Consider the following 22,933-nt stretch of genomic DNA (forward strand, 5'->3'; position numbering starts at 1 on the left):
CATCTTTCACAGAAAGCAGGCGTCAGAAGTTATTTTTTGCCCTGGTGCGATTCAGAATCCCTCATGTATTTGCGTCTTCGGTCAGTGAATTATTAGAGACAGAATAATTAGGTACTGCTGACACCCTTGTAGTTTAAAAATACATTTTATTATTATTCTTTGGTAAGAAGGCACATTTGGGAAAATTTTTTAAAAAGTGACAAAAAGATGATCCAAATATGCTTTCACCACCCTCACTGTCCCTCCAGCCCCGTCGTTCCCAATTGGAGGGGAGCATCAGTGCTGTCCAATCCGGACCGGCATTTAATGATATGGGTATATGAGGACTTATTCAATGCACAGGTTCAAAAGGAGATGGAAGGTTCTTGATGCTTGGGGCGGGGGGATGGGATTCCAAGTTCCGTCTGTTCTGTTAAACCACAAACTACAGGGAGTTTAAGGTGTTGGCTGCCATCTTGGATCTGTGAGGGCATCCCATGTGCCCCCAGAGAGAGAGGACGAAAGCAGGTATTCTCAGAGGATGCTGGGAAAAACGTGGGAGAGAGGGGGGATCCCTTGCCCCAAAACCCCTCCAGACCAGAAGCACAGGTGAATACACTGGAACACACCGGGTTTTTTTTCTCCTGATGAATATGCACCATCCCTCCCTCGCTCAACTGTCTTCAGCGGAGTTCTTCGGACTGTTCTTGGGCTCCAACAGCTCTCCGCCAAACTCACCCAAGAGAAATCAAAATCAAACCCTTTGAACTTCACGAGAAATGCTGGTGGAAGTGAATCTCGGTCCTGACCACACGAAGAGAGGAAAAATGGAGTTTAAAAAAAATGAAAAAAAAAAAAACAAGCAGGATCTTCAAGGCTGGACAGATGCATCTCATCAATACATTCAGATGGATTCCACCAAGGCACTGTGGTGCAATCAGATTATTTCCGATAATGCACAGTGGTCCAATCAGATGATTTCCGTTAATGCACTCTGGGTCAATCAGATGAATCTCACGAATGCATTATGGTCCAATCTGATGATTTCTGTTAATGCACTGTGGTCCAATCATAAGTACTCCATGAATACACAGTGTTCAAATCATATCTGTAAGCACTCCTGAACACAGCATGGCTTCCTTACTGCCAGTGTGTCCTGACTCAGAGACAGGAAAAACGTCAGAGAGAAGAAAAAAAAACAAAAAAAAGACAAACAGAGGAATATGAAATCTGATAAAAAATGAAAATTCTTAGGAAGGAAAAAGTAGCATAGAGTATCTTTTAACTTTAAAAGCGACAGCGATGGATCCCTTGTCAAGAGTCACAAACAACTTTGGCGGGGGAAGGGTGGCAGTCAGGGTGTAGGGGGAAAAAAAGAAATGTGGACCAGTTAAAACTGTGTGGTGAGGAGAAGAAACAACCTAAAAAAATTTTTTTTTAAAAAGTAGAGGCAGTCCGTGTGGGGTAGTGGGGGGAGGGGGGTGTATCATCTCCCAAAAGTTAGCCCCCATTGTAAAAATGACAAAAACAGAACGATTAAAAACTGTTAAATCGCCCCTGCCCCCCCCCAGCCTCTCCTCTCTGTCTCTGGCTCTGTCTCCCTCTGGCTTTCGCCCTCTGGCGGTCTGGCGGTGGACATCATAGCTCGTCGCGGGCGGTGCTGTCGAGAGCGGACTGGAGCACGTCGCTGTTCTGGGCCTCGGTGCTGATCTCCTCCTGCTCCTGGGTCTTGCGGGACCGGGCGCGGTCCCAGTCCGTCCGGACGCCCTCCTTGTCCCAGACGGTGGAGGTCTCCGTGTCGCTGATGTAGCCCGGGTCGCCCGTGTAGTGGGTCGGGTACACCAGCAGGGGCTCGGCCGAAAACGCCTTCAGATCCCGCTTCTCAAACTGCTCCATGTAATCAGAGCTGGGTGGGGGGGGGCAGGAGGTTAAAGGAAATTATGAAGAACAAAATTCTATTTACTGATTATTTATTCCAATAATAAATGATTAATAAAGCCTGATTCTATTTCATTTCTCACAATTTTAGGTTGCCCAGTTGCGTGCAGAAGCCCATACCCCATCACTGCAATGTCCCCCGTCAAATCACTGTCCCACCCCCCAGCCTTTCCCCCCCCCCCGCCCCACCCCACAACATAATTTTACCCAATTTGGAATTCTCAATTGCCGCACTGCTGAAACCACTGTCAGCTTGTGCAGTCCCACAGAGCGCGTGCGGCTCGACCGCGCCTCCTTTCACCCTGCGGTCCACCAGCTGAGCTTTGCAGTCACTACGTGTTGGAAGAGCACAGCTCAAGCGAAGACGATGGAGGTAGACCACTGGCACCCAACTGAAACTGTCACTCTGTTCACGAAGAGACACGGACAATCCCACCACGGGCGGTGGGATCCCACCCGCCAATTACCCAACGCTCTGTGGGGGTCTGCTGTACGCCATGACACTGGCATTCCGTATCAGAACACAGGACTCATCCAAACACAACTGCCCAGCATTTCACCGGGATGAGCCACCAGCAGCCCCATCAACAATACCATAACTTAATAAGGGAAGGAATGAGATAGAAGGAGAGATGGAGATAAAGAAGGGAAGAGGAGAGGAGGAGCACATAGAGCGTTAAGGCGGTCAAGCTTTGGATGAACGTACACAGGGTGCTTATCGAACATGATGGGAAGGAACTCATCAACCGGCAGCATCCTCTTCAGGGGCTCCGCCTCCAAGAGCTTTTTGGCGCCTTGCAAGGACATCATGTAGCCAAGCGTCCAATAGGAGTAGTCGGCCACCACCAGGTTGTGGATGTTAGGCACCGCCTTCTCCGGGTGATCCACCTGCATTCTCTTCCTCCCAATATAGCTAATAGGGAGGGATGGAAAGAAAGAGAAGAGGGAGAGAGGGATGCATGGGCAGGATTACAGATGGGGGCCGGGTAAGTGCGAGAGGGTGAGAGGATCAAGGGGACAAGAACAAGCAATTCCTGGACAAAAGGATTAATTAAAGTGACAGAGAGGTACATCAGTGCATTTTTGTCTATCTGTGGACACATGAATGAGCTTCTAAAGCCAGGATCACAGTGTTCAGTGTTGTCATGACAGCAGCACTGTTGGAACAATCCTGAACCCCTGACCTCATTCATGCATGGAAGTCAAATAAATTCCTGCTCAGCTGAACCTGGTTCCACTGTCATTTCCCAGAACAAAGGCTTTAGTAGAGCCAAGCTCTGCAAGAACAGTACTGTCAGACCTGGGCCCTGCCAGCAAATTTAAGACTGAAAAACGATGGCTGGGTATTAGGAATAAAAACAATAGTGCACCACCAACTGTAATAATGTGTGTTCTGTAGGCTGAGCTGGGCTCCGTGCTCTCTAGGCTGTACTGGGCTCTGTGTTCTGAAGGCCGAGCTGGGCTCTGTGCTCTCTAGGCTGTGCTGGGCTCTGTGTCCTATAGGCTGAGCTGGGCTCTGTGTTGTGCAGGTCGAGCCAGGCTCTGTGCTCTCTAGACTGTGCTGGGCTCTGTGTTGTGTAGGCTGAGCTGTGCTCTGTGTTCTGAAGGCCACACTGGGCTCTGTAGGCTGAGTGCTGTACTCACATGAGGTCCCAATCCAGGCCTTCGCTCTTTAACTCCTTCATCAGGTTCTGCAGGCGCCGCTTGAAGAAGATCTCAAATCTCAGGTCATCCTCAATCACCAGGGAGGCCTTCAGACCCCGGTCTACAATCTAAAACACAGACCCATGTTACACAGGCACACACAAAACAAGTGACTCCCCTCGAAGCGTCCCACTGGATCTGTGTACTCTGCTGCATTTAGGCCCGAAAAGCCTGGGACTCGCCTACGATCCTCACCTCCTTCCAGATGTTGTAGTGGGAGAGGAAGCAGCCCAGCTCCCCCTTTGTTATGGGCCGGCCATGGTAGGGGTCACTGTACCCCGGAAGCATATGTATGCCCATGGTTTGGATCTGGCTGACGTTCAGTGCACTGACAGAGAGACGGGAGGAGAGAGGGGGAAGAAGGACATAGTATAAACACTGTTAATCTCCAGTTCATTGCAGAGTGTTTGTCTATGATGTCTATGAGATGTTGGTGACAAGCTTCAAGGAAACTGCATTATAATGACACATTCGAAGACTGATTCTGCCGGGTGCAACAGAATTTCATAGTTTGAGATAATGAATCAAGCAAACGTCCATTTAACTTACTATTACAATGAATGCAAGATTCGTTGATAGATAGAGATTTAAATAAAAACGATTAATTACATTGAACGACTCTTCCTGGGTTTCACCATGCATAGGCACAGGTCTGAGTTTTGTGTGTGTACCCATTACACTCCCTCGCTGAGTTTTTTTTTTTTTTTTTGGTGCCATTTTCTCCCCAATTTATACCAATTCTCCCGTGTGCATCACAGTCCTGGTCGATGCGCTATCCTCTGTCGGTCTGGGGAGGGTGTGGACTACCACATGCCAGCCTCCGATACATGTGGAGCTGCCAGCTGCTTCTTTTCACCTGACAGCGAGCAGTTTCACTGGGAGAGCGTAACGCGTGCGGAGGTTCACGCCATCTCCCCCAGATCCCCTCCCCGCTGAACAGGCGCCCCGACCAACCAGTAGGAGGCGCTAACGCAACGATCAGGACTCATTCCCTCACCGGCTTCCCGCCCTCGCCGAGAGTTACCGATTACTGCGCGTCGGCCTAAGCTGACGGACGGGAAGGTGAGACGTACTTGCCGTCGACGGCGGCGATGACCTTGCAGGCGATCTCCTGCTCGTACAGCGTGCGCAGCATGCGCTCCCGCCGGTCCGTGCGCCGCTGCAGGTTGATCATGAACACCTGCGGAGGGACGCGCCCGTTAGCATACAGCGCAGCATCACCGAAAGCCGGCGGCACACCGCACAGCCCAGCGGAACCAACCGCCACTGGCACAGAGCACAACCGAGTGGGAACCAACTGCCCTCAGAACACAGCACAGCACAGTGGGAACCAACACCCGTCAGCACAGAGCACAGCCCAGCGGAACCAACCGCCACTGGCACACAGCACAACCGAGTGGGAACCAACTGCCCTCAGTACAGAGTACAGCACAGTGGGAACCAACACCCGTCAGCACAGAGCACAGCCCAGCGGAACCATCCGCCATCAGCACAGAGCAGAAGCCCAGCGGGAACCAACGATGCAGGCCAATCAGAAGCAGAAATGCACAAAAACATCCATCCGTTATCTAAACCCGCTTATTTCTGATCAGGGTCGTGGGGGAAGGGGGGGGGGGGGGGCAGGAATACACCCCGAACAGGTCGTCTATCCATCGCAGGGCACACACACACACTCACGCACATAGACACACACTTGTACCTATGGACAATTTAGATTGTGCGATTAGCCTACTACATGTCTTAGGACTGTGGAAAGACACCGGAGTACCCGGAGGACATGCGCAAAAACAGCCAAGGGGAAAAAAACAGGACATGCCCATTTAAGTGCATAGCATGGCAGATCAACCACAAGACACGCCCCTTTTCAGCAGAAGCCCCCCCCCCCCCCCCCCCCACAGACGCCTCTGACCTCATCGAAGCCGATCTTGTCTGGCTTCTTGGCTGGGGCCGATATGAAACTGGAAGGGTCCAACGGGGGGTTTCGCACTGCAGAAATGAGAAGAGACCGCGATTAGGAAGAGCTGAGGGTCATTTCATTTTATTTTGGGGTCCCTGGAGACTTATGACCCTACCACAGATTCTATAAGCTCACCAGATACTCAACTCTGTATTCTTACCATTGAAAGTACTGTTTCACGACTGTTGAAAGTAAAGGATTCCAAATTGATGCATTTCAAAAAATTCAAGGGCAGGACCTATACATAACATCTCTGCATTTAACAGATACTCACTGGACATTTATTGATGCAATTCAGGTTAAGTACCTTTCTACAGGGTACAACAGCAATGCCCCAGCTGGAAAATCGAACCCACAACCTTTAACATACAAGGCCAGTCCCCTAACCATTACACTACACTGCCACTCCAAATCTAAATAGCATAACACTATCACACTAGGTGTACAGTGATGCAGCGTGTCACGGGGGAAAAATTATAATACAGAAGCAATTTAGGAACACAGAGTATCTGTGGGGGTCTATTGAATCTTCGATTCTACAATTACTTCATGACCTATGACCCCTCGGTCTACTGTGCCCTCTGACCCCAAACTCACCCATGACCTCCATCAGACTGTGCAGGAAGCTGTCAGCCTCATCCTTCAGGGTGCCATGAGAGCGCAAGGGGATGGGGAAGTACCCATAATTCTCCTTGTTACATACAAACATCTGCACATCTGAGAGAGAGAGAGAGAGAGAAAAAACATAACAGAACGTAACAATCACATTACACCAAGAAACAACTGTCATTAAAATCACACCTGTCCCACCCCAAAAATATTGATCTGTTATTTATGAATATTAAAAAAACTACGGAAACACTTAACTTGCACATTGTTCGTTGGATTATGAAAATAAATATGAACAGAGAGGGAGGGGCCCAAGGCAAAACGGGGTGGGGATATTTTTCTGTTCCAGAGTGAGAGAAATGAAGGCTGGGGGTGATAAGAGAGGGATAGAGGGACAAAAAAAGAAAAAGAGCAAGAGAGAAAGAGAAGGGGATAAGAAATGGGAGGTGGTGAGAAAATGGCATTCGGGAGTGATCAGAGATGCATGGAAAGGGAGCAGGGGTGGAGAAAGGCAGAAAAATGAAGGGCCAGGAAAGAAAGGAAAAAAAAAAAAAAAAGAAGATGCTCACTCCTCCTTACCTGCCATACGCGCGGAGAACGCGAAGATGATGATGTCATCGAAGGCCCAGGTGTAGTCGGGGTGCGGCGGGTGGAAGGCCAGCTGGCGGGACGCCTCCTTGCGCAGGTCCACCAGGAAGGTGGAGTGCACCATGGGAACGGCGAAGCAGCCCTTCCTCAGCTGCTTCCTGATGGGCATGTACGCCGGAGTCCGCTTGTAGTAGCCCTGCAGGCAATGACAGAGTGGCGCAGGTGTACTGTACACACACACGCACGCACACGCACACACACGCGCACGCACACACACACAGACACGCACACACACCGCACGCACGAATGACAAATAGACAGAGAAACAGACAGACAGGTACCTGGGAGGACATGCCGCACCAGAAGTTGGAGTAGGCTGCTCTGGACTCCAGCATGGGAGCAACAATGGTCTTATTCTCCCTCATCAGCTTCCACAGGACGTCCTGATTGGTCAGGAGGTTATCGCAGTCCACGAGCTGAGGGGCGGAGCCAGAGAAGGAAGAGTCAGCAATTAGCCACTGCTGAACAGAAGGGTGGAGTAAGACGATCTGTTGCATCTGGCTCCCTGTGACAGAACCAAATAAACATCCGAATCATGTCATCTCACAAGGTTTCTAATCTGGGTCATTCCACGAAATTCAACAGCCACTGACGTCTCTATGTCTTCAGCAACGATAAACACCTACAGGGCAAGAACCTATGCATTCGGAACAACAGACCAGTGCAATCGTGTTTCACCCTGCTGCTGCGGGGGGACGGGTTTTATAAACGGACCAGGAAGTAGTCGGCCCACATCTCGCGGGCGGCTTCCAGAGCGGTCTGTCTCAGCTTCATCAGGTGGGAGTAGCGGTGGTTCGGCCAATGCTTCGGCCCCGCCTCTTCCTCATACGCCCTACAGAGACACACCAGCACACACACAGTTATGCACACGCCGTCACAAACAGTCACACACGCACACACACACACAATCACAGATACACACGCACAATCACAGTCACACACACACACAAATCATTGCAATTACACACACACCATCACAAACAGTCTCACACACACACACACTATCACAGATACACACGCACAATCACAGTCTCACACACACACACACACGAATCATTGCAATTACACGCACACCATCACAAACAGTCTCACACACACACGCACACACACACACTATCACAGATACACACGCACAATCACAGTCACACACAACCACGAATCATTGCAATTACACACACACCATCACAAACAGTCTCACACACGCGCGCGCGCACACACACACTATCACAGATACACACGAATCATTGCAATTACACACACACCATCACAAACAGTCTCACACACGCGTGCACACACACACTATCACAGATACACACGCGCAATCACAGTCTCATACACACGCATCATTGCAAATACACACACACCATCACAAGCAGTTACTAGCAAGCACACACACACACACACGCGTGCGCGCGCACACACACACGCACACACACACACTCACTGGGGTTCTTCCTTTGGCCTCCATTCCACGTAGTGATACAGACTCTGCACCTGGATCAGCCAGTCTCGCAGGACGGCTGTGGTATTGTCCTCATTGTGGTCCGTAGCCACCCTGCAGGGACACACACACACACACAAGCATGTGGAAGTGGGTCACTGTCTGAAATTACATTCCCTCTCTTCATTCCAACTGTAAATGGAAGGGGGGGAGGAGAGAGAGAGAGAGAGAGAAAGGGGGAAGAAAGAAGAGGAGAGGATACAGGTAAGAAGAGACAAAGGGAAAGAGAGTGAGAGTAAAAAAGACAGAGAGTAGACAGGGCGTGGAAACTGCACCTTTACTGGTAGAATGCATGTCTGCAAGAGTGTGCGTGTGTGTGTGTGTGTGTGTGTGTGATAATTTTGTCCAATGAGCAGAAACTGGATTTCCAGTCTGCTTGCCCAAGTATCACCGGAGAGTGAAAACACTGCAATCTGACACTAAACACACAACCGTGTCCGACCCAGCCTCTGCTCTTCGCTAAACACACACACTCCACACGCCAGGAATCGGTCTGTGCGTCTGTCTCTCCGTCTCTCCAAACCCCACGAGCCTCACATTCATGTCTCGTCATAACTCCACATTAAACAAGGCGGGGTCTGTTTCCAGGGGGTCACAGCAAAGATATTGCACCAAGCAGTCAGTGTGTGTGTGTATATATCTGGTAATTACATAGAACATCTTGGGGCTGAAACCTAATGAAAACAGATCGGCGCGCGCAGCCATGCGGCTCCTGGGGTCTGTGTGTTCGCTGAGCCGCCCTCCACAATGTACAGAACATGTGTGGGGAATGTGTGGGGAATTCAGGCCTGGCGATGGTGTGAACCCATTCCAGCACACAGCAGCTGCAGTCGGGACAGCAAGACCGCCGAGAGAGAGAGATCAGCCAGGACCCGATCCGTTTCCGAACCACAGGACCTCCAGAACCACGGAACAGCCGAGCCACAGACTCCAGTGTACACTGGCAGGGGTGTGTGTGACCGGTGTGTGACAGGTATGCATGTGCATGTGTGTCTGGGACACAAGCAGGTTGTGCTTCACTGCGCACGCATGCACACGCACGCACACACAAAGCTGCTCGGGGTATAACAATGAATGCTATTATTAGACACACATTCTAGTGAGTCAGTTTAGAGTCAGATTACTAGCCCTAAAAAAGGACCTTTTTATGGACTTTTTTTATTTTTATTTTGAAGGAGAGATAATAAAGGCTAGTTCTGGCTTAGTGCAGGAAGGGGCTGTTAACAGCTCAGTCACAGTCCAGCAAACCCCAATTCCTCTGGCCACCTTGTTTGTTTCTGAACCCAGATTAAACCCCAAATCAGCCATGCGCAGCCCTCATCATCATCTACAATATCATATTGATAGCAAAATATATAAGAATTATTGAAAGTTGTGTAACAAGGTCTTCTGTGAAGAGAAAATTAATTAATTGGATTGCAGTGTCATCAATCTGTCAATCAATCAAATTGTATTCATACTGCAATATACAAATAATTTTGCAATAGGCATCACAGTCTCCCCGAAGACTATTACAAATAGGCTACTGCCAATTCAGGCAGTACATAGACCTATAGACCTAAAAAAAAAAAAAAACTAAACCTATAAATGAAAGAAACGAACGAAGACAAATGTATTTTTGATAACTACTTTTAATGCGACGCAAGACAAACTTGCATTCGCAAAGACACCCGACACCCAACCCCCAAAACCCCCTCCCTCTTTTCTGTGTTAAAAGTTATTTTGCTATTGAAACATATGGGACATTTTCTTTAATGTTTCCAAGTGGTGACGTTATTATCGGAGAGGAAATGGAAAATATGCAACTAGCAAACTGTTGTACAGGAGACAAGACTAGTAGGTTGAAGAGCAAGGTGTAAGTGGACGTGTCTCAGCTAGTTTCATCATCAGAAAGGCGGTCCTGCAAGAGATGAGAGTTCCCTTTCGCTGGTTAACACGTAGTACACTCCCTTCCCTTAAAAAAGAGTAACGTTATAGGTTCTACTGGAAGTATCCTGGTCCTCCCATAAAGAATTACGTTAGCGAAAAAGGCCTAATGAATATACACGTTTTTTTTAAAAAACATTAATTATCAGAGACAATTTTATATTGCTAGGGACATCTGCCATTTAATAACAGCAGCGTGTTGAATATTTTGCCAGCACTACAGAACGTCGTATCCCGCAAATGCTACTAAGAATTACAGCCATTCACAGTCAACCGTTATTCATAGCCGATTTAAAAGAAATAACACCTGGCTATAAACAAGAGATCCGTGGTATGCATCATCATTAACTAGGTATGATGGCAAGTTTGCATGTTTATAAAATCTGCGGCTAATAAAATTAAGAATCATAATGTGTGGATGTTAAAAAATATTATCCAAGTCTTACCACAAGGCAATGCGGTCCTTGGGATAGTTGAGTCGATCGATTGACCCAAGAAAATATGGCAAAGAGTGCTCCGAGTTTCGGCAAACAAGAGCAATTAGTACCCGAGGGGCGAGCAGCGGAGACTCCGGACTCCAGCGTTCCTCGGGGAAGTATCCTTGGCTTGGCCCGGGGTACAGAAGCAACAACAGGGCAGAAAGTAGCCAAATGAACCGGAGCATTGCAATTTAAAGTTGATCGGAAAAATAGTAAAAACTAATAAAAACTGCAATGACAATGACGCAAAAGGCTAAGACAGAAAACACAGGAACGCGAAAGGCTGCTAATCAACCGAGCTCGCGAGACGTGAGACCCCTGTCGATTTAATATCTACCGACAGAAAACAAATCTCAGTGACAACTCCGCAGCCGTACGAACTCAGAATTAAAGGGGAGGTTCTACTAATGGGTCAAAGGTAACACAGACGCTCATTTCATGCAGACTCCGTGATGTCTACGTCATCAACAGTTTGTTCTAGCCAAACGTCCCCAATTTTTTTTTGAGAAATACAATTAAATTAAGTGCGCGAGTTTTCGACCAAATAAAAGAGCAAAGTAACGGCTAATGTGTCATTTCAAATGGTTTTCACGATTTGAAACCAGGCTAACTGCTTCACCCAGAATCAGCCTTATTTTGCTGTGTGTGAGCGAGCACCGTAACGTTTGGGAAGACATTTATTACCTTTATTTGACTCCGTGCTCCACAATTTTAGATTTGTAATCAAACAATTCACATGTGATTAAAATGAACACTCATCTTTTATTTAAGAGTGTTTGTATGCACTTTGGTTTCACCACGTACAAATTATAGCACTTTTTATACATAGCCTCCCCATTCCATGCCTGGATCATAAATGTTATGTGAAGGAAAGAAGTCATGTTTAGTAGCCTACTTTGTCACATATCCTTTGCATGCAATGACTGCTAAAAGTCATAGACATCACCACATGCTGAGTATCTTCCCCAGTGATGCACTGCCAGGCCTGTACTGCAACCATCCTCAGCTCTTGCTTGTTTCAGGGGATAATTGCCTAAAGTTTTCTTCAGCATGTGAAGCACATGTTCAAATGGATTCGGGGGACAGGACCTGGCCAGTCAAGAATTTTCTCGTTTTTGGCTTTGAAAAACTCCTTTGTTGCTTTAGCAGAACTGTATTTTTTGGGATTGTTGTTTTGCTGTCAGATGAATCGCCATATCGAGAGTTTGAAGGCAGTTAGTTCAGCTTTAGCAGATACGTTTATACTTCTGTACACTTCAAAATTAATTCTGCGGCTGCCATAAACAGTTATACGTCATCAATGAAGACAAGTGAGCCAGTAGAGCTACACGTGCCATCCATACAATGCCCAAACCATAACACCCTAAGTACAGAGTAGCAACAAAAACCAGCAGAGCCTGTGGCTCTCCAGGACCACGGCTGCAGACCCCTGCCTAAGACGTTTCAAGCCTCGTTCTGGTGGAACTCACACGTGTGTCTATAGAATGAATTCGCCACTTCTTCGAGAAGGCGTGCTAATCCCTTTAAGGGTATCTGTCTTCTGTAGAGCTGGAATGTGCAAGAATCCATAATATGGGCGTGACTGGATGATGCTCAGATTTACAGATTTATGATGTATTTTGTCACTTTTTTTTTAAACAGTTTGCCGACGTTTAGCTCGATGGGTATTGCGAGTAAAATTATGTTTCTTTATGACCATCGAAGCTCATTTCACCATGAATACTTAATTGGGAAGACTGGAAACACATGGTCGTTCGGACTGTAGTGATACCACCAGCAGCTTTAAATTAGCGGTTGCAGCTCGTTTGAAAAACATAATTCAATATAATTACATTTAAATGAGGAGAAAATTAGCTACAATATATATATGGAAAGACTTTTAGAAACGATCCCGAGGGCTGATCTGTTTTCAGTCAGGTATGCAAACACAACACTAGCCCGAGATTTAGGACATGTTGACAGAACATACATTCCTGGACTCTCGCAGCGCATTGTTTGCCTGCGGTCAGACACGCAATGGTCAGAGATGCGATGCCCGCCTGCTTATACGCCCCAGCACACGAACAACTTCTGACCGACACGAACTGAAATCGGAGTTGTTGCATAAACGAACACAACCACCGGTATATCCCTACAGGCTTGCAAGATTCTCCAAATGTAGTCCCAGGACCCATGGGTAGCCGGTTTTTTTGTTTTGTTTGTTTTTTGTTTTGTTGCGCACTTACCATTTTCTGTGAATCGTTAATTTAACAAACACCTCTACAAAGTCTCTACAGGCGGTACAATTTCTTAGATATGTTTGATAGCCCTGGATTCTCAGTAAATCAAATTACGTTCGATATACCGAGAATGCATGTTTGTCGAACATATCTAAAGGAGGCACGCGAACGTTCGCAGTTTGCCTACCTAACCGAATTGTTTGGAACATAAACATCCATAAGCGACACGGCGAAAGTTTGGGAAGGCCTGCAACAGATAACAGGGCGGTTCCCGTCAATTTCTCAAAGAAAGAGATCAATTTAAAGTGACTTACCCAAGTCACCGTTTCGCTAGAGTCTTCACACTGCGTTTTTACAGCCTAAATTGGCTGCTTATCGAAAGGAAACCACAAAAAACAATAGACATTAGCGATTAGTTTCTAGGGTCAGAATTAATTCGAGGGACCGTTCTGTAACGGTCCGACAGCCAACTCATGTATTCGGTCTGCACATCTTATTTTTTTACACGAGATTCTGTAGAGATCTACCTTCCTGTAGGTTTTCACTCCAACCCTAATGAAGCACACCTCATCCAACAGCTAGAGAGTGTCTAGCTGTGACCTGCTAATTTGTGGGGTCAGGTGTGCCAAATTAGGGTTGAAATGAAAACCTACAGGATGGTAGATCTCCAGAAACAAGGATTGGTTACCACTGACAGACGATATGCTGAAATCTCCTAGAGTTGGATAGTTCATGGCGCAACCCATTTGAATTCACAGAAAACACAATTGAAGAAAAGCTATAGTAACTCTTCTCATTCATAAGCGTTACTGAGTCTAACTGAGGAAGCCTATGGTGTGCAGTGTCCATGGGAAACAGCTACCACCTGGCTGACTCACAGTGGCCAGCTGTGGGCTGGACGCCGTTCAGTCTTGCATGGTTCAGATATGAAGTCATCACTTCTAGAGAAAATATACCTCATTCTGTCCAAAAAGGGGGAAAACAGGTGAGGACAAGCAGTTTGAATGACTCTCTGTGTGTGTGTGTGTGTGTGTTTGTAGCATGTGGGGCTTTATAGGATCTGTAAACAAGGATGCATTCACACGCATGCATGCACGCACACACGCACACAAACAAGTTATCAAACAACAACATACAACTCAGATTTCTATTTTCCAATGAAATTGGTTCCACCAAAATATGGAGAAATTGAAAATGACCGCTTGCCCAGTCTCTGATGTGAACACACCCTAGTCAGCCCTGCATTGTCACTGTGACACATTTCCTGTTCCTCTGCTTCCACTTCCCACTGGTAGAAGAGCATACATGTCTCTCTCTTCAGTGTACTTATTAGTGAAGCCAAAATGCTACAGTTCATTAACACAACCACAGCATCTACAGGGGGGAAAAAACGTCTGTTTATTCAGGTCGAGAGTAAAAAAATAATTAATCAATAAAGGATTTAAACAGCTTTTCAGAACTGAGAAACCTGTGAGTGAGAACCAGAGTGCATTTTCAAACATGGCTGTTTATTCCAGGGCACTCTCGTTTTCAGCACTGCACAGCCTAAAAATAAATTTAAAAAAATTTAAATGGAATGGATTCAAAAATAAGTCTTCCTATTTTGTCCAGAACCTTTCCCGCTAAGTGCCAAATGAACAACCAGATGGACAAAACAGGGGAAAAAATCTACTGGAAATAACACGGTCCACGAGCTTCACTTCTGTGTGCAACACATAATTATACCCCCCTCACTGCAAGTTTTCTTTTGTGTCGATTTCAAGGAGTTCACATTTGCTTTCAGAACCATCAGTGCAAAAGTGCTTAGTACTCTTCTAACGTCCCTACAGATGTCAAGTTCCTCTCTCTGGCTCCCCTTGGTGGTGTTTCAGATGTGTGCACCAGGAGCTGGCCTCTCCACCTGGAGGGTCAGGGAGGCCGCGGCTGGCTCGTCCAGGAGCCAGAGGAGCTCTCCCTTGCCAGGGGCCACCCTTGCTGCAGGCAGAACTGGGCCTTCCCCACCCTCCAGGACCCGCTGACAGAAACACAGAACCAGACAGACTGTCAACTAACATTCCACAATGCAACCATTCTTCAGAGAATGGTACGTTATTCCTATGACTTACAATTGAACCCTAAGTCACAGTGTTCAATGGTCAAAGTCATAGAATAACATTTTCAACATTCAGTGCATTTCCCAGAGATGCAAGTAATGCTTGTATCCACGTGTAGCGACTTGTTAATTGAGCAATTTACATAACATCAGGGGCTTTGGGAGAGGGCACTCACCTTCAGCACAGAGGCTTTGCTGCCCCCTGTTGACACAAATGCCACACAGCGTGCAGCGTTGACCACGGGCAGTGTCAGGGTGACGCGCTGAGGGGGAGGCTTGGGCGAGTCGCTGATGGGGGCCACCGTCTTCTGGCTCTCCTGTCAAGAACAAAGTAAAAGGAAGAGACGTGGATCTGGCCCACCGCATATCCGAATTCCTGTGGGAACAGTGTGTTCACACTTGCACAACGCCGTTCTGCGCCTCTTTATGACTGCGCACGTGGCACAGGCTCAAATACAAAATAGAACGGAGTTGGGTGTAGTTCAGCCGTACCTCCAGCAGGGGGTGGTCTGGGAAGAGTGAGCAGGTGTGTCCATCGGGACCCATCCCCAGGAGCAGCAGGTCAAAAACAGGGATTGCCTCACCGGGGAAGTTCTGAGGGAAGAAAACACACAAGCCCTCACTGCATACTGAACACACGAACACCTGTTCACAGACAGAACCTGAGTAAGGCGGGACTTCAGACGACGGGTTTACCTCGCTCAGTTTGCGAGCGTAGTCCTCTGCACACTCTCGCACAGGTAAACTTGGGTTGATGGCCAGAACTCCACTCTCAGGTATATTGACTTTGGAGAAAAGCTGATCCTGCAGCAAAAAAAAAAAAAAAAAAAAGGAATCCACACTTATTACATTTTTGCTATTGGTTCCTGCTACTAGGCTGAGTTCTTTTAGTAGAACGAATGAAAAAACGAGGGGACTTAAATGGAAATTAGCAAAAGGTAAAGGCCATACAGACATTAGGAAGAATTTTTTCACACAGAGAGTAGTCAATGCGTGGAATAGCCTGCCAGGTCACATAGTACAGGCAGGGACTCTGGGGATTTTCAAGACTAGGCTTGATTTCTTTTGCGCCTCTACATCATGAAACCTATGCACTTGTTGTACGTCGCTCTGGATAAGAGCGTCTGCTAAATGCCTATAATGTAATGTAATGTAATGATACGCTGTTAGATACTATCTAGTCTACAGGTAATCAGAGCACTCTAATTTGGTCAGGAAAATGGCAAGCATTGTTGGGCTGAATGGCCTGTTCTCGTCATTATGTTACGTTATGTTACCAAGTTCTCTCCTCCTGTGAAGGGAGACGCTCTGTGTGAACGAAGCTCCACACGCGATACTCGTGGGTCCCACTACTGACACGTCCAAGGCCAAGGGGCCCAAAGTGCAACAAGGCGCTTGCCTTGTACAGCCCGTAGGTGCTTTCCGGATCGCTGAACGGGACCACTCTCTCGTCGCAGAAGCCCACGAGCCAACGGCTGCAGTCCAGGTCGGGCAGGGAGGTCAGCTCCTTGCCTAACATGGCCACCAGGCTGCCGCCCGACACGCCCACAGAGAAACGGCCCCTGGCCGACCCGCACGCCTGGTCCGCCCGCACGGTCACCAGACGAGCCAGCGCCGGACCCAGCTCCGCCGCAGACGGGAACACCAGGACCCTGCGATTGGACATGTCTGACAAAGGGGAGTCGATGGGGGTGTCAGAAGGAACAAGACGGAACGAGAACAGGACAAGAGGGGAAGACTACTCTCTCAGAGACCAGAACTTCTCGAAGTCCACAAACGCAGTGGGCGCTGCAGTGGAGGAAGCTTTGCAGCGAATGAGCTCACAAGGCATAGAGAGGGGGAAGTTCAGGGGGAAATGACAAAAATGAGGAAGGACACCTACAAGACAAGTCTTGCGGAAATATTCAAAACAATGGCAAGCATACATTTTTCATAATGCATTTGTTTCCCCATGTATCAACAGGGGTTATTGCTTGTATCAACCACACACACACACACACTACAATTCACGTAGAATTAATTTGGAATTCATTGACTTGTTGAAAGAAAGATTGCATTTGTAGCCATCTCGTAAGAGCTGGCTACAAATGCAAGCTGAAAACTGAGCTGAAACGTAGATTAAGTGAGTGTTGGCGAGCAGGCCTTAGGGAAAACATTAACTGGAGTACGTGCTGAAACGGGAATCGATCAAATGTGGTTCTAGTCATGCCAATATATGCGATCCCAGCAAGACGTGCACGTGTTCTTTTCCATCTATCTAAATAAATTATTGTAAGCAAAACAGCAAGTCGAAAGTTACTGCTGATGCAAAACTTCTGTCATCGTGCATGCCTTCTGTCTTCGTGCATTTTCTGAATAATGAAGCCATGTTACACTAAAACTCTTCATTCAAAGCTAGCTAACGAATCCGAGTCTGAGAAGCGTAGACGCTACTGCTAGTTCGTAAGCACGGCTGGTCAGGTGGCCTGTCATATAACATACTCCTGACGAATCATTACAAATGCTTTTAAAATAGCTGCCCAGCGAATTCACGGCACAACAGCGTAATATAAAAATATTCGCACATTTACCTTCTTTGTTTGACAGTGTGAACTACGCTGAGCAGATCATGTGACGCTAGCCACAGTAAGATACTTCCGGTGGAGTTTCCTAATCGAGTTTCAAAATAAAAGCTCAACGGAAAGCTTTTGAAAACGTCATTTTCTGAATTACGTTTCCCGAGTGGCCAAGACCAACGAGGGATTCAGTATAAAGGAAAGAAAACGACTCTTCAATATGGGGTACAAACTTACTGGTGAATGGTGGCAAAATAGAATATAAAAAATCTAATAAAATAGGCTTAGTTAGCATAGTTGAAAAACATTTTTAATGAAAAAAGTTAACTCTGTCCTGTCACACAAACACGAATACAGGGGTAGGTTTTTGAAGAATTTATTATTACTTCTGATAAGAACATAATGCATTTGTATTATATTTACATTTAATTGTAGTGATAAGGTAGTTCCAAGACCATTCCAATTTCAGATTTATTGCATTTATTTTGAAAATTTCCCCCATGATTGTCATGGGATGCAGTCACCGTGGAGTGTTTCCCTTTCTTCGCGCTCTTATAAACTCCTCTAAACCCATGCCTCTAAACAAAAATTGAAGAGAAACGGTTCAGTCACTCAAAACAGTCTTCTCGGGTCAAAATATATAATTTACTACGTTTCTACGTAACGTCCAGCTGCGCAGTTCCCTTTGACTTTTCATTGTTTTGCGCTGTGGCCTACTTGGAGCAGGAGAAGCTCCTCATTTTTTCAGATAAAGAAGGAACAGTGTTCGCTATAATGTCGACTCCTCTCGCGTTGCACTTGCAAACACAGGTCGTCTCTATCGTGGAGGCACTGGCTAAATCAGCAATCGCAGAAATCAGAAAAGTCATCGACGAAGGCACTGAAGTGTCGTGTTTGGAAATGTCTCGGAGTAAGAAAGAGAATGAAACGCTTAAGCGGAGATTACTGCAAATGGAGAAGGAACTAGAAGCAGCTCGAAAAGGTATAAAAATAAGGGCGGTAGCGGGAGACAGAATTCGCAATGTCAACGAGCAGATCGGCGATGAAATTCGAGGAGCGGACGCACCGTCCAGCGACAATTACGGTGAGTGCAAGCGCTCCGGGATAACTTAGAGAACTTCTTTTTCGGGAGCGCTCGAATCCGTCAGAATTTGGCTTCTCTGACCTCCCTAGCCTGCTGCAGCACTTGAGATGATTGGGTAGAGATGGCCCCTGGCATATCTACCCAAGATGGCCCGCTAGCATAAAGGGTCTCCAGTATCTTGAATATGCCTTTTTACGTGCATGACATAATCACCGTTTCATCATTCAAAAATCACTGTTTGTTTTTGTTGTTGAGGGGACGATGGAGGGGATATCATTCCTCTCAGTTAGCAAGGACAATTCTTTTCTGAATTGTCTGTAACATGCACAAGCATAGCCTAACATTGACTATTGACTTTTGTGTATTTAGTTTCAGAAAAGGAACAACCATTCTCCATAGATGGTGTTTTTCTGAAGGAGTGCAGCGTCAGCCTGTGGAAGGAAGAAGTTCCAATGCAGCCAGTCACCAACGAGGAGGTCAGGTCACACTGGTCTTAGCCAGGGGGGCTGAGTGGGGCACGTCTGACCTGGGTTCTTTTTGGTGTGTGACCGATAGGGCGGTAGTGAGCTGAAAATGTGGTCCACAGAGAATGATCCACGCCTCTGGAACAGCCTTCCTGAAGACCTGAGCAGCAGAGAATGTTGATATTTTTAAAAGTAAACTCAAGACCTACCTTTTTAGCCTGGCTTTTATTTGAGTTTTATTCATTAATCTGTTGTTTTGTTTTTTTAGGCGGGTGGGGAGGGGGGGTTGTTGTATTGTGTGAAGCACTTTGTTATATTTTACTTGTATGAAAAGTGCTATACAAATAAAGTCTTGATTGATTGATTGATTGATTGATTGATGGATCGATCTTCTCGCTCTTCTCTTACAGGGGACACAGACAGGGGAGGACAAGGCGGGTCTGTATTCCGGTAAGGTCGAGCAGTTCGAGGAGAACTTGGAGGACAGCGAGCCACATGGAGGTCTACAGATCTGCGATGGTAAGTGTAGTGCAGGGTAAAGAGAACCTTCAGGATGATTCCTAATACTGTGGGGGAAGAATCTTAACCATTAATGCTAGAAGTCGGGGTGTTTTAATGCACTTTAGACCAAACACGCAGAGAAAAGCAGGTGCCTGTCAGTGTTCCTAAAAGCCACCATTCATGGATACAGTTGTGCTCATTAAGAGAGACAAATTCGAACCTGCAACCTTTTGGTTACAGGCCCGCACCATCCCGTTACGTTACATTACAGGCATTTATCAGACGCTCTCATCCAGGGCAACTTTTTTTTTTTTAAACGTAGCATTTACATTGTATCCAACCATACAGCATACAGGATAACCACCTGGATCCCCACAGGTGTTTTCCAGTCGGGGAGAGATTCCACCGAACCTCGGTGCGTCGGCGAGGAGTCCGATGCGCTGCCCGCCCCCGCGGAAGCAACGCGGGAACCTTGCTCGCCGCCCGCGGCCACGGGGAGCCGACGGGACCAGCGCGCGCTCCCCGGCGCTACGGAGGGCCCCGCAGAACCGCGCGCGGGGCCTGCACCCCCACCCCCGCAGAGCGCCGGGGGGCCTCAACCTGAAGGTATTCGGCGCTACTTCCTTCGCGACAGGAACGCCGATGCGGCGAAGGGCCAAGAAGGAGCCGCCGGGAGAAAGCCGCTGGCTTGCACGCACTGCGGAAAGAGTTATGCCTATTTTGGCAATTTTAAAAGGCACGCGTGCGCCTGCCCCGGCGGAAGCGGGAACCGCCTCGGTCAAAAAGCCGAAGCTGAGCGGCGCGAAAGCGTCGAGCCTGGACAGCAAGCGCTTGAAAACGGCTGGCTCAGTTGCGAACACTGCACGAAGACATTCAGTTGTCTATACGACCTCGAAACGCATCTGGCCGTCCACAGGGAGAAGCCGTTTCGCTGTAACGACTGCGGGAAATATTATTTAGAAAAATTGCATCTTGATTCGCACCTGTGCTCTCTCCCTGGCGAGAAACCGTACAAGTGTATCGACTGTGGAATTGGCTTTTCTCAGGAAGCTCACTTGAGTTCACACCAGTGCCCGCAAAGGAGAGAGAAACCGTACAGTTGTACCAATAGTGGAGATGATTCTTCACAGAAGAGAAAATTAGAATCTCAGCACCGCATTTCCCTAGAAGGTAATTTCTACAGCTGTGCGGCCTGCCAGCGGCATTTCGTGGACATTAATACTTTTGATCAGTATCCGTGTATTCGCACGGTGATGAAACCGCACAGGTGCTTTGAGTGCGGGAAGTGTTTCACGCAGCGCCGCAGTCTTAATATACACCAGCGCACAATCCACAGAGGAGAGAGACCGTACAGCTGTGCCGAGTGTGGCAAGAATTTCACCCAGAGAGCTAATTTTAAGAATCACCAGGTGATTCACACAGGTGAAAAACCATACACATGTCTCGAATGTGGAAAGAGCTTCACTGAGAAAGGTTATCTTAAAAAACATCTTCGAATTCACACAGGAGTGAAACCCTACAGGTGTAGAGAGTGTGGAAAGGGTTTTTATTACAAGACCTGTCTTAATTCACATGAGCGCAACCGAATAAAGTGCTCTCACCATGGACAACGTGTTTCTCAAAAAAAAAAACTTCACCTTCGTCTGCACCACCAAATTGCCAGGTCCAAAGTAAACAAAAATGAGAAACGTACTAGTTCTTTCTCAGAAAAAGACTAGACAGTAAAGTAGAATGGCTAATTGGCCCATTGAGGCAATAACAACTTTGAACTTGCAGTCAAACATTGCCCTGCTAACATCCAATGGTGCGTCAGTAGAGGGCTTTGAATTCACACATAGTGTTAATGGCTGAATTTTCCGTTCAGACTGTTTTTATTTGTTCGCAATATATAAAGAATTGATTGGTAATGGTTTTTGAATTTATCGTTTTTGTATTGCATTTTTAAATTCACACCTCAAAATGATTCCGTGGTGATAATATCAGTCCTGTATTGTACAGAACCACCCCAAAAATGGCAAGAAATAATTTCAACTTCTAGGAAATACACTGCCTTTTGTTTTGTTTGGTGTCCTTAGAATAAACATGTCTGTTTGTCTCCATAAGGAACTTATGTTTGTCTTGACATCATGGCAGTTATTTGAAAATAATACAAAAGCTACCCAAAAAAAATTACATCCCAAAAAGGGTCCAAACTCATTTCTGCCAAGAATATGGCCACACAACTCAACTTGACTTCATTTACAGTAACCCATGCTTGAATTGTTTTAACCCTTACTGCATGCACACGACATGGATATCACAAAAATAGTGAATCTAAATTTAAATAAAAAAATAAAAATAAAAATCTCCTGCCATTTTAGTAGAAACACAACTGTTATTCTGTTACGGAATCCTGTGAACAATTAATTTCACACTTGCAGGCTACAGGCATGCCGAAAGGACTCTGCCCTGCCATTTTATTACATATTGAAGAACCCCTCTTTCCCCCCCCCCCCCCCCCCCCGCTTCCCTGTGGACGGTAAATACTAACTCCCTTTGTAGAGTAAACACAGAGCACTGTTAATTTACATTGATGTACAAAGTAAAGTTTCATGAAGTGTTCTTGCCGACCCTTCACACTGTTAAAATTCTCATGGTACAGTCTCACGGTTGATATCATTTGCTTCAGCGAAGGTTGGAAGATACATTTTGGCCATGTGTACTGTAACCCGGGACCAAGCCTGGGGGAGCAGACCAGAAGTTTTGTTGCCTTTTTTGTGTACACCCTTTTTTTTCAGTGATTGGACATTCATGCCCTTTACTTTAACACTGTTAAAATTCCCATGGTACAGCCTGAAGAGAAGTAAGAAGAGTGGAGGGGTGGGGAGCAACAGCAAATGCAAAGGGTTCTCTTTGCAGGCGCAAACGGTACATCTATAAATATATCAGTATGTCAAGCCTGACTTGGACAGAATGAGGTGTGGATTTCTCATTTGTATTGCTTCCCACAGAGAGATGGAAAAGAGAGGTTGTCTATAAGAATATTAATCAATATTAATCAACCAGGAGACCAGCCCCAAACATAATGTCATTTTGAAGCATACCCCCATTTCTAGTTAACCCATTTTGTGTTACTTGTTACTTGTGTTACGCAGTCTGTTAAAAACTGTTTTTTGTTTTTTTGTTGTGAAAAAAATTTTGTGGAAAAAAATAAAAATAAAATCTTGCCCTCATTTTTAGTGTAAACAACCTTGGTTTTATTTTAGTCCCCACTTCATGTAGAGAACATACATCAGAG

At 46.6% G+C, this 22,933-nt stretch overlaps 3 protein-coding genes across 3 annotated transcripts; 1 reads left to right on the forward strand and 2 right to left on the reverse strand.

The window, feature by feature from the left end:
• Positions 1-129: 129 nt before the first annotated feature.
• On the reverse strand, positions 130-11,088 carry colgalt1a (collagen beta(1-O)galactosyltransferase 1a). The gene is made up of 12 exons (XM_035397803.1): positions 10,709-11,088; positions 8,280-8,390; positions 7,550-7,667; positions 7,117-7,251; positions 6,767-6,971; positions 6,176-6,295; positions 5,531-5,607; positions 4,695-4,801; positions 3,817-3,949; positions 3,562-3,689; positions 2,624-2,830; positions 130-1,885 (listed from the first exon to the last, which is right to left on the reverse strand). Exons 1-12 carry the CDS (start codon positions 10,924-10,926, stop codon positions 1,618-1,620), a joined length of 1,827 nt encoding a protein of 608 aa, XP_035253694.1. The 5' UTR covers positions 10,927-11,088; the 3' UTR covers positions 130-1,617.
• Positions 11,089-14,335: 3,247 nt separating this feature from the next.
• Positions 14,336-17,721, reverse strand: pgls (6-phosphogluconolactonase). Its single transcript, XM_035397804.1, has 6 exons — positions 17,623-17,721; positions 16,452-16,720; positions 15,749-15,856; positions 15,545-15,646; positions 15,229-15,369; positions 14,336-14,974 (listed from the first exon to the last, which is right to left on the reverse strand). The coding sequence occupies exons 2-6, from the start codon at positions 16,716-16,718 to the stop codon at positions 14,828-14,830; spliced, it is 765 nt and encodes a 254-aa protein (XP_035253695.1). The 5' UTR covers positions 16,719-16,720; positions 17,623-17,721; the 3' UTR covers positions 14,336-14,827.
• Positions 17,722-18,122: 401 nt separating this feature from the next.
• On the forward strand, positions 18,123-22,868 carry LOC118216662 (gastrula zinc finger protein XlCGF57.1-like). Its single transcript, XM_035398035.1, has 4 exons — positions 18,123-18,691; positions 19,061-19,167; positions 19,566-19,674; positions 20,035-22,868. The coding sequence occupies exons 1-4, from the start codon at positions 18,382-18,384 to the stop codon at positions 21,372-21,374; spliced, it is 1,866 nt and encodes a 621-aa protein (XP_035253926.1). The 5' UTR covers positions 18,123-18,381; the 3' UTR covers positions 21,375-22,868.
• The last annotated feature ends 65 nt before the right edge of the window (positions 22,869-22,933 follow it).

The sequence above is a fragment of the Anguilla anguilla genome, chromosome 17 (assembly GCF_013347855.1).
Source record: "Anguilla anguilla isolate fAngAng1 chromosome 17, fAngAng1.pri, whole genome shotgun sequence".
Classification (NCBI taxonomy): domain Eukaryota; kingdom Metazoa; phylum Chordata; class Actinopteri; order Anguilliformes; family Anguillidae; genus Anguilla; species Anguilla anguilla.

What these genes read in the sequence shown, in the direction of transcription:
- colgalt1a (XM_035397803.1), bottom strand. Translation starts at nt 10,926, where the DNA reads ATGCTCCGGTTCATTTGGCTACTTTCTGCCCTGTTGTTGCTTCTGTAC. An exon ending in AGGCCAAAGGAAGAACCCCA is followed by an intron (nt 7,668 to 8,279) that starts GTGAGTGTGTGT and finishes GTGTCTCTGTAG; the next exon opens with GGCGTATGAGGAAGAGGCGG. An exon ending in ACTACAACATCTGGAAGGAG is followed by an intron (nt 3,690 to 3,816) that starts GTGAGGATCGTA and finishes TCTGTGTTTTAG; the next exon opens with ATTGTAGACCGGGGTCTGAA.
- pgls (XM_035397804.1), bottom strand. Translation starts at nt 16,718, where the DNA reads ATGTCCAATCGCAGGGTCCTGGTGTTCCCGTCTGCGGCGGAGCTGGGT. An exon ending in ACGCTCGCAAACTGAGCGAG is followed by an intron (nt 15,647 to 15,748) that starts GTAAACCCGTCG and finishes TTCTTCCCTCAG; the next exon opens with AACTTCCCCGGTGAGGCAAT. An exon ending in CAGACCACCCCCTGCTGGAG is followed by an intron (nt 15,370 to 15,544) that starts GTACGGCTGAAC and finishes TGTTCTTGACAG; the next exon opens with GAGAGCCAGAAGACGGTGGC.
- LOC118216662 (XM_035398035.1), top strand. Translation starts at nt 18,382, where the DNA reads ATGTCGACTCCTCTCGCGTTGCACTTGCAAACACAGGTCGTCTCTATC. An exon ending in ACCGTCCAGCGACAATTACG is followed by an intron (nt 18,692 to 19,060) that starts GTGAGTGCAAGC and finishes TTGTGTATTTAG; the next exon opens with TTTCAGAAAAGGAACAACCA. An exon ending in AGCCAGTCACCAACGAGGAG is followed by an intron (nt 19,168 to 19,565) that starts GTCAGGTCACAC and finishes CTTCTCTTACAG; the next exon opens with GGGACACAGACAGGGGAGGA.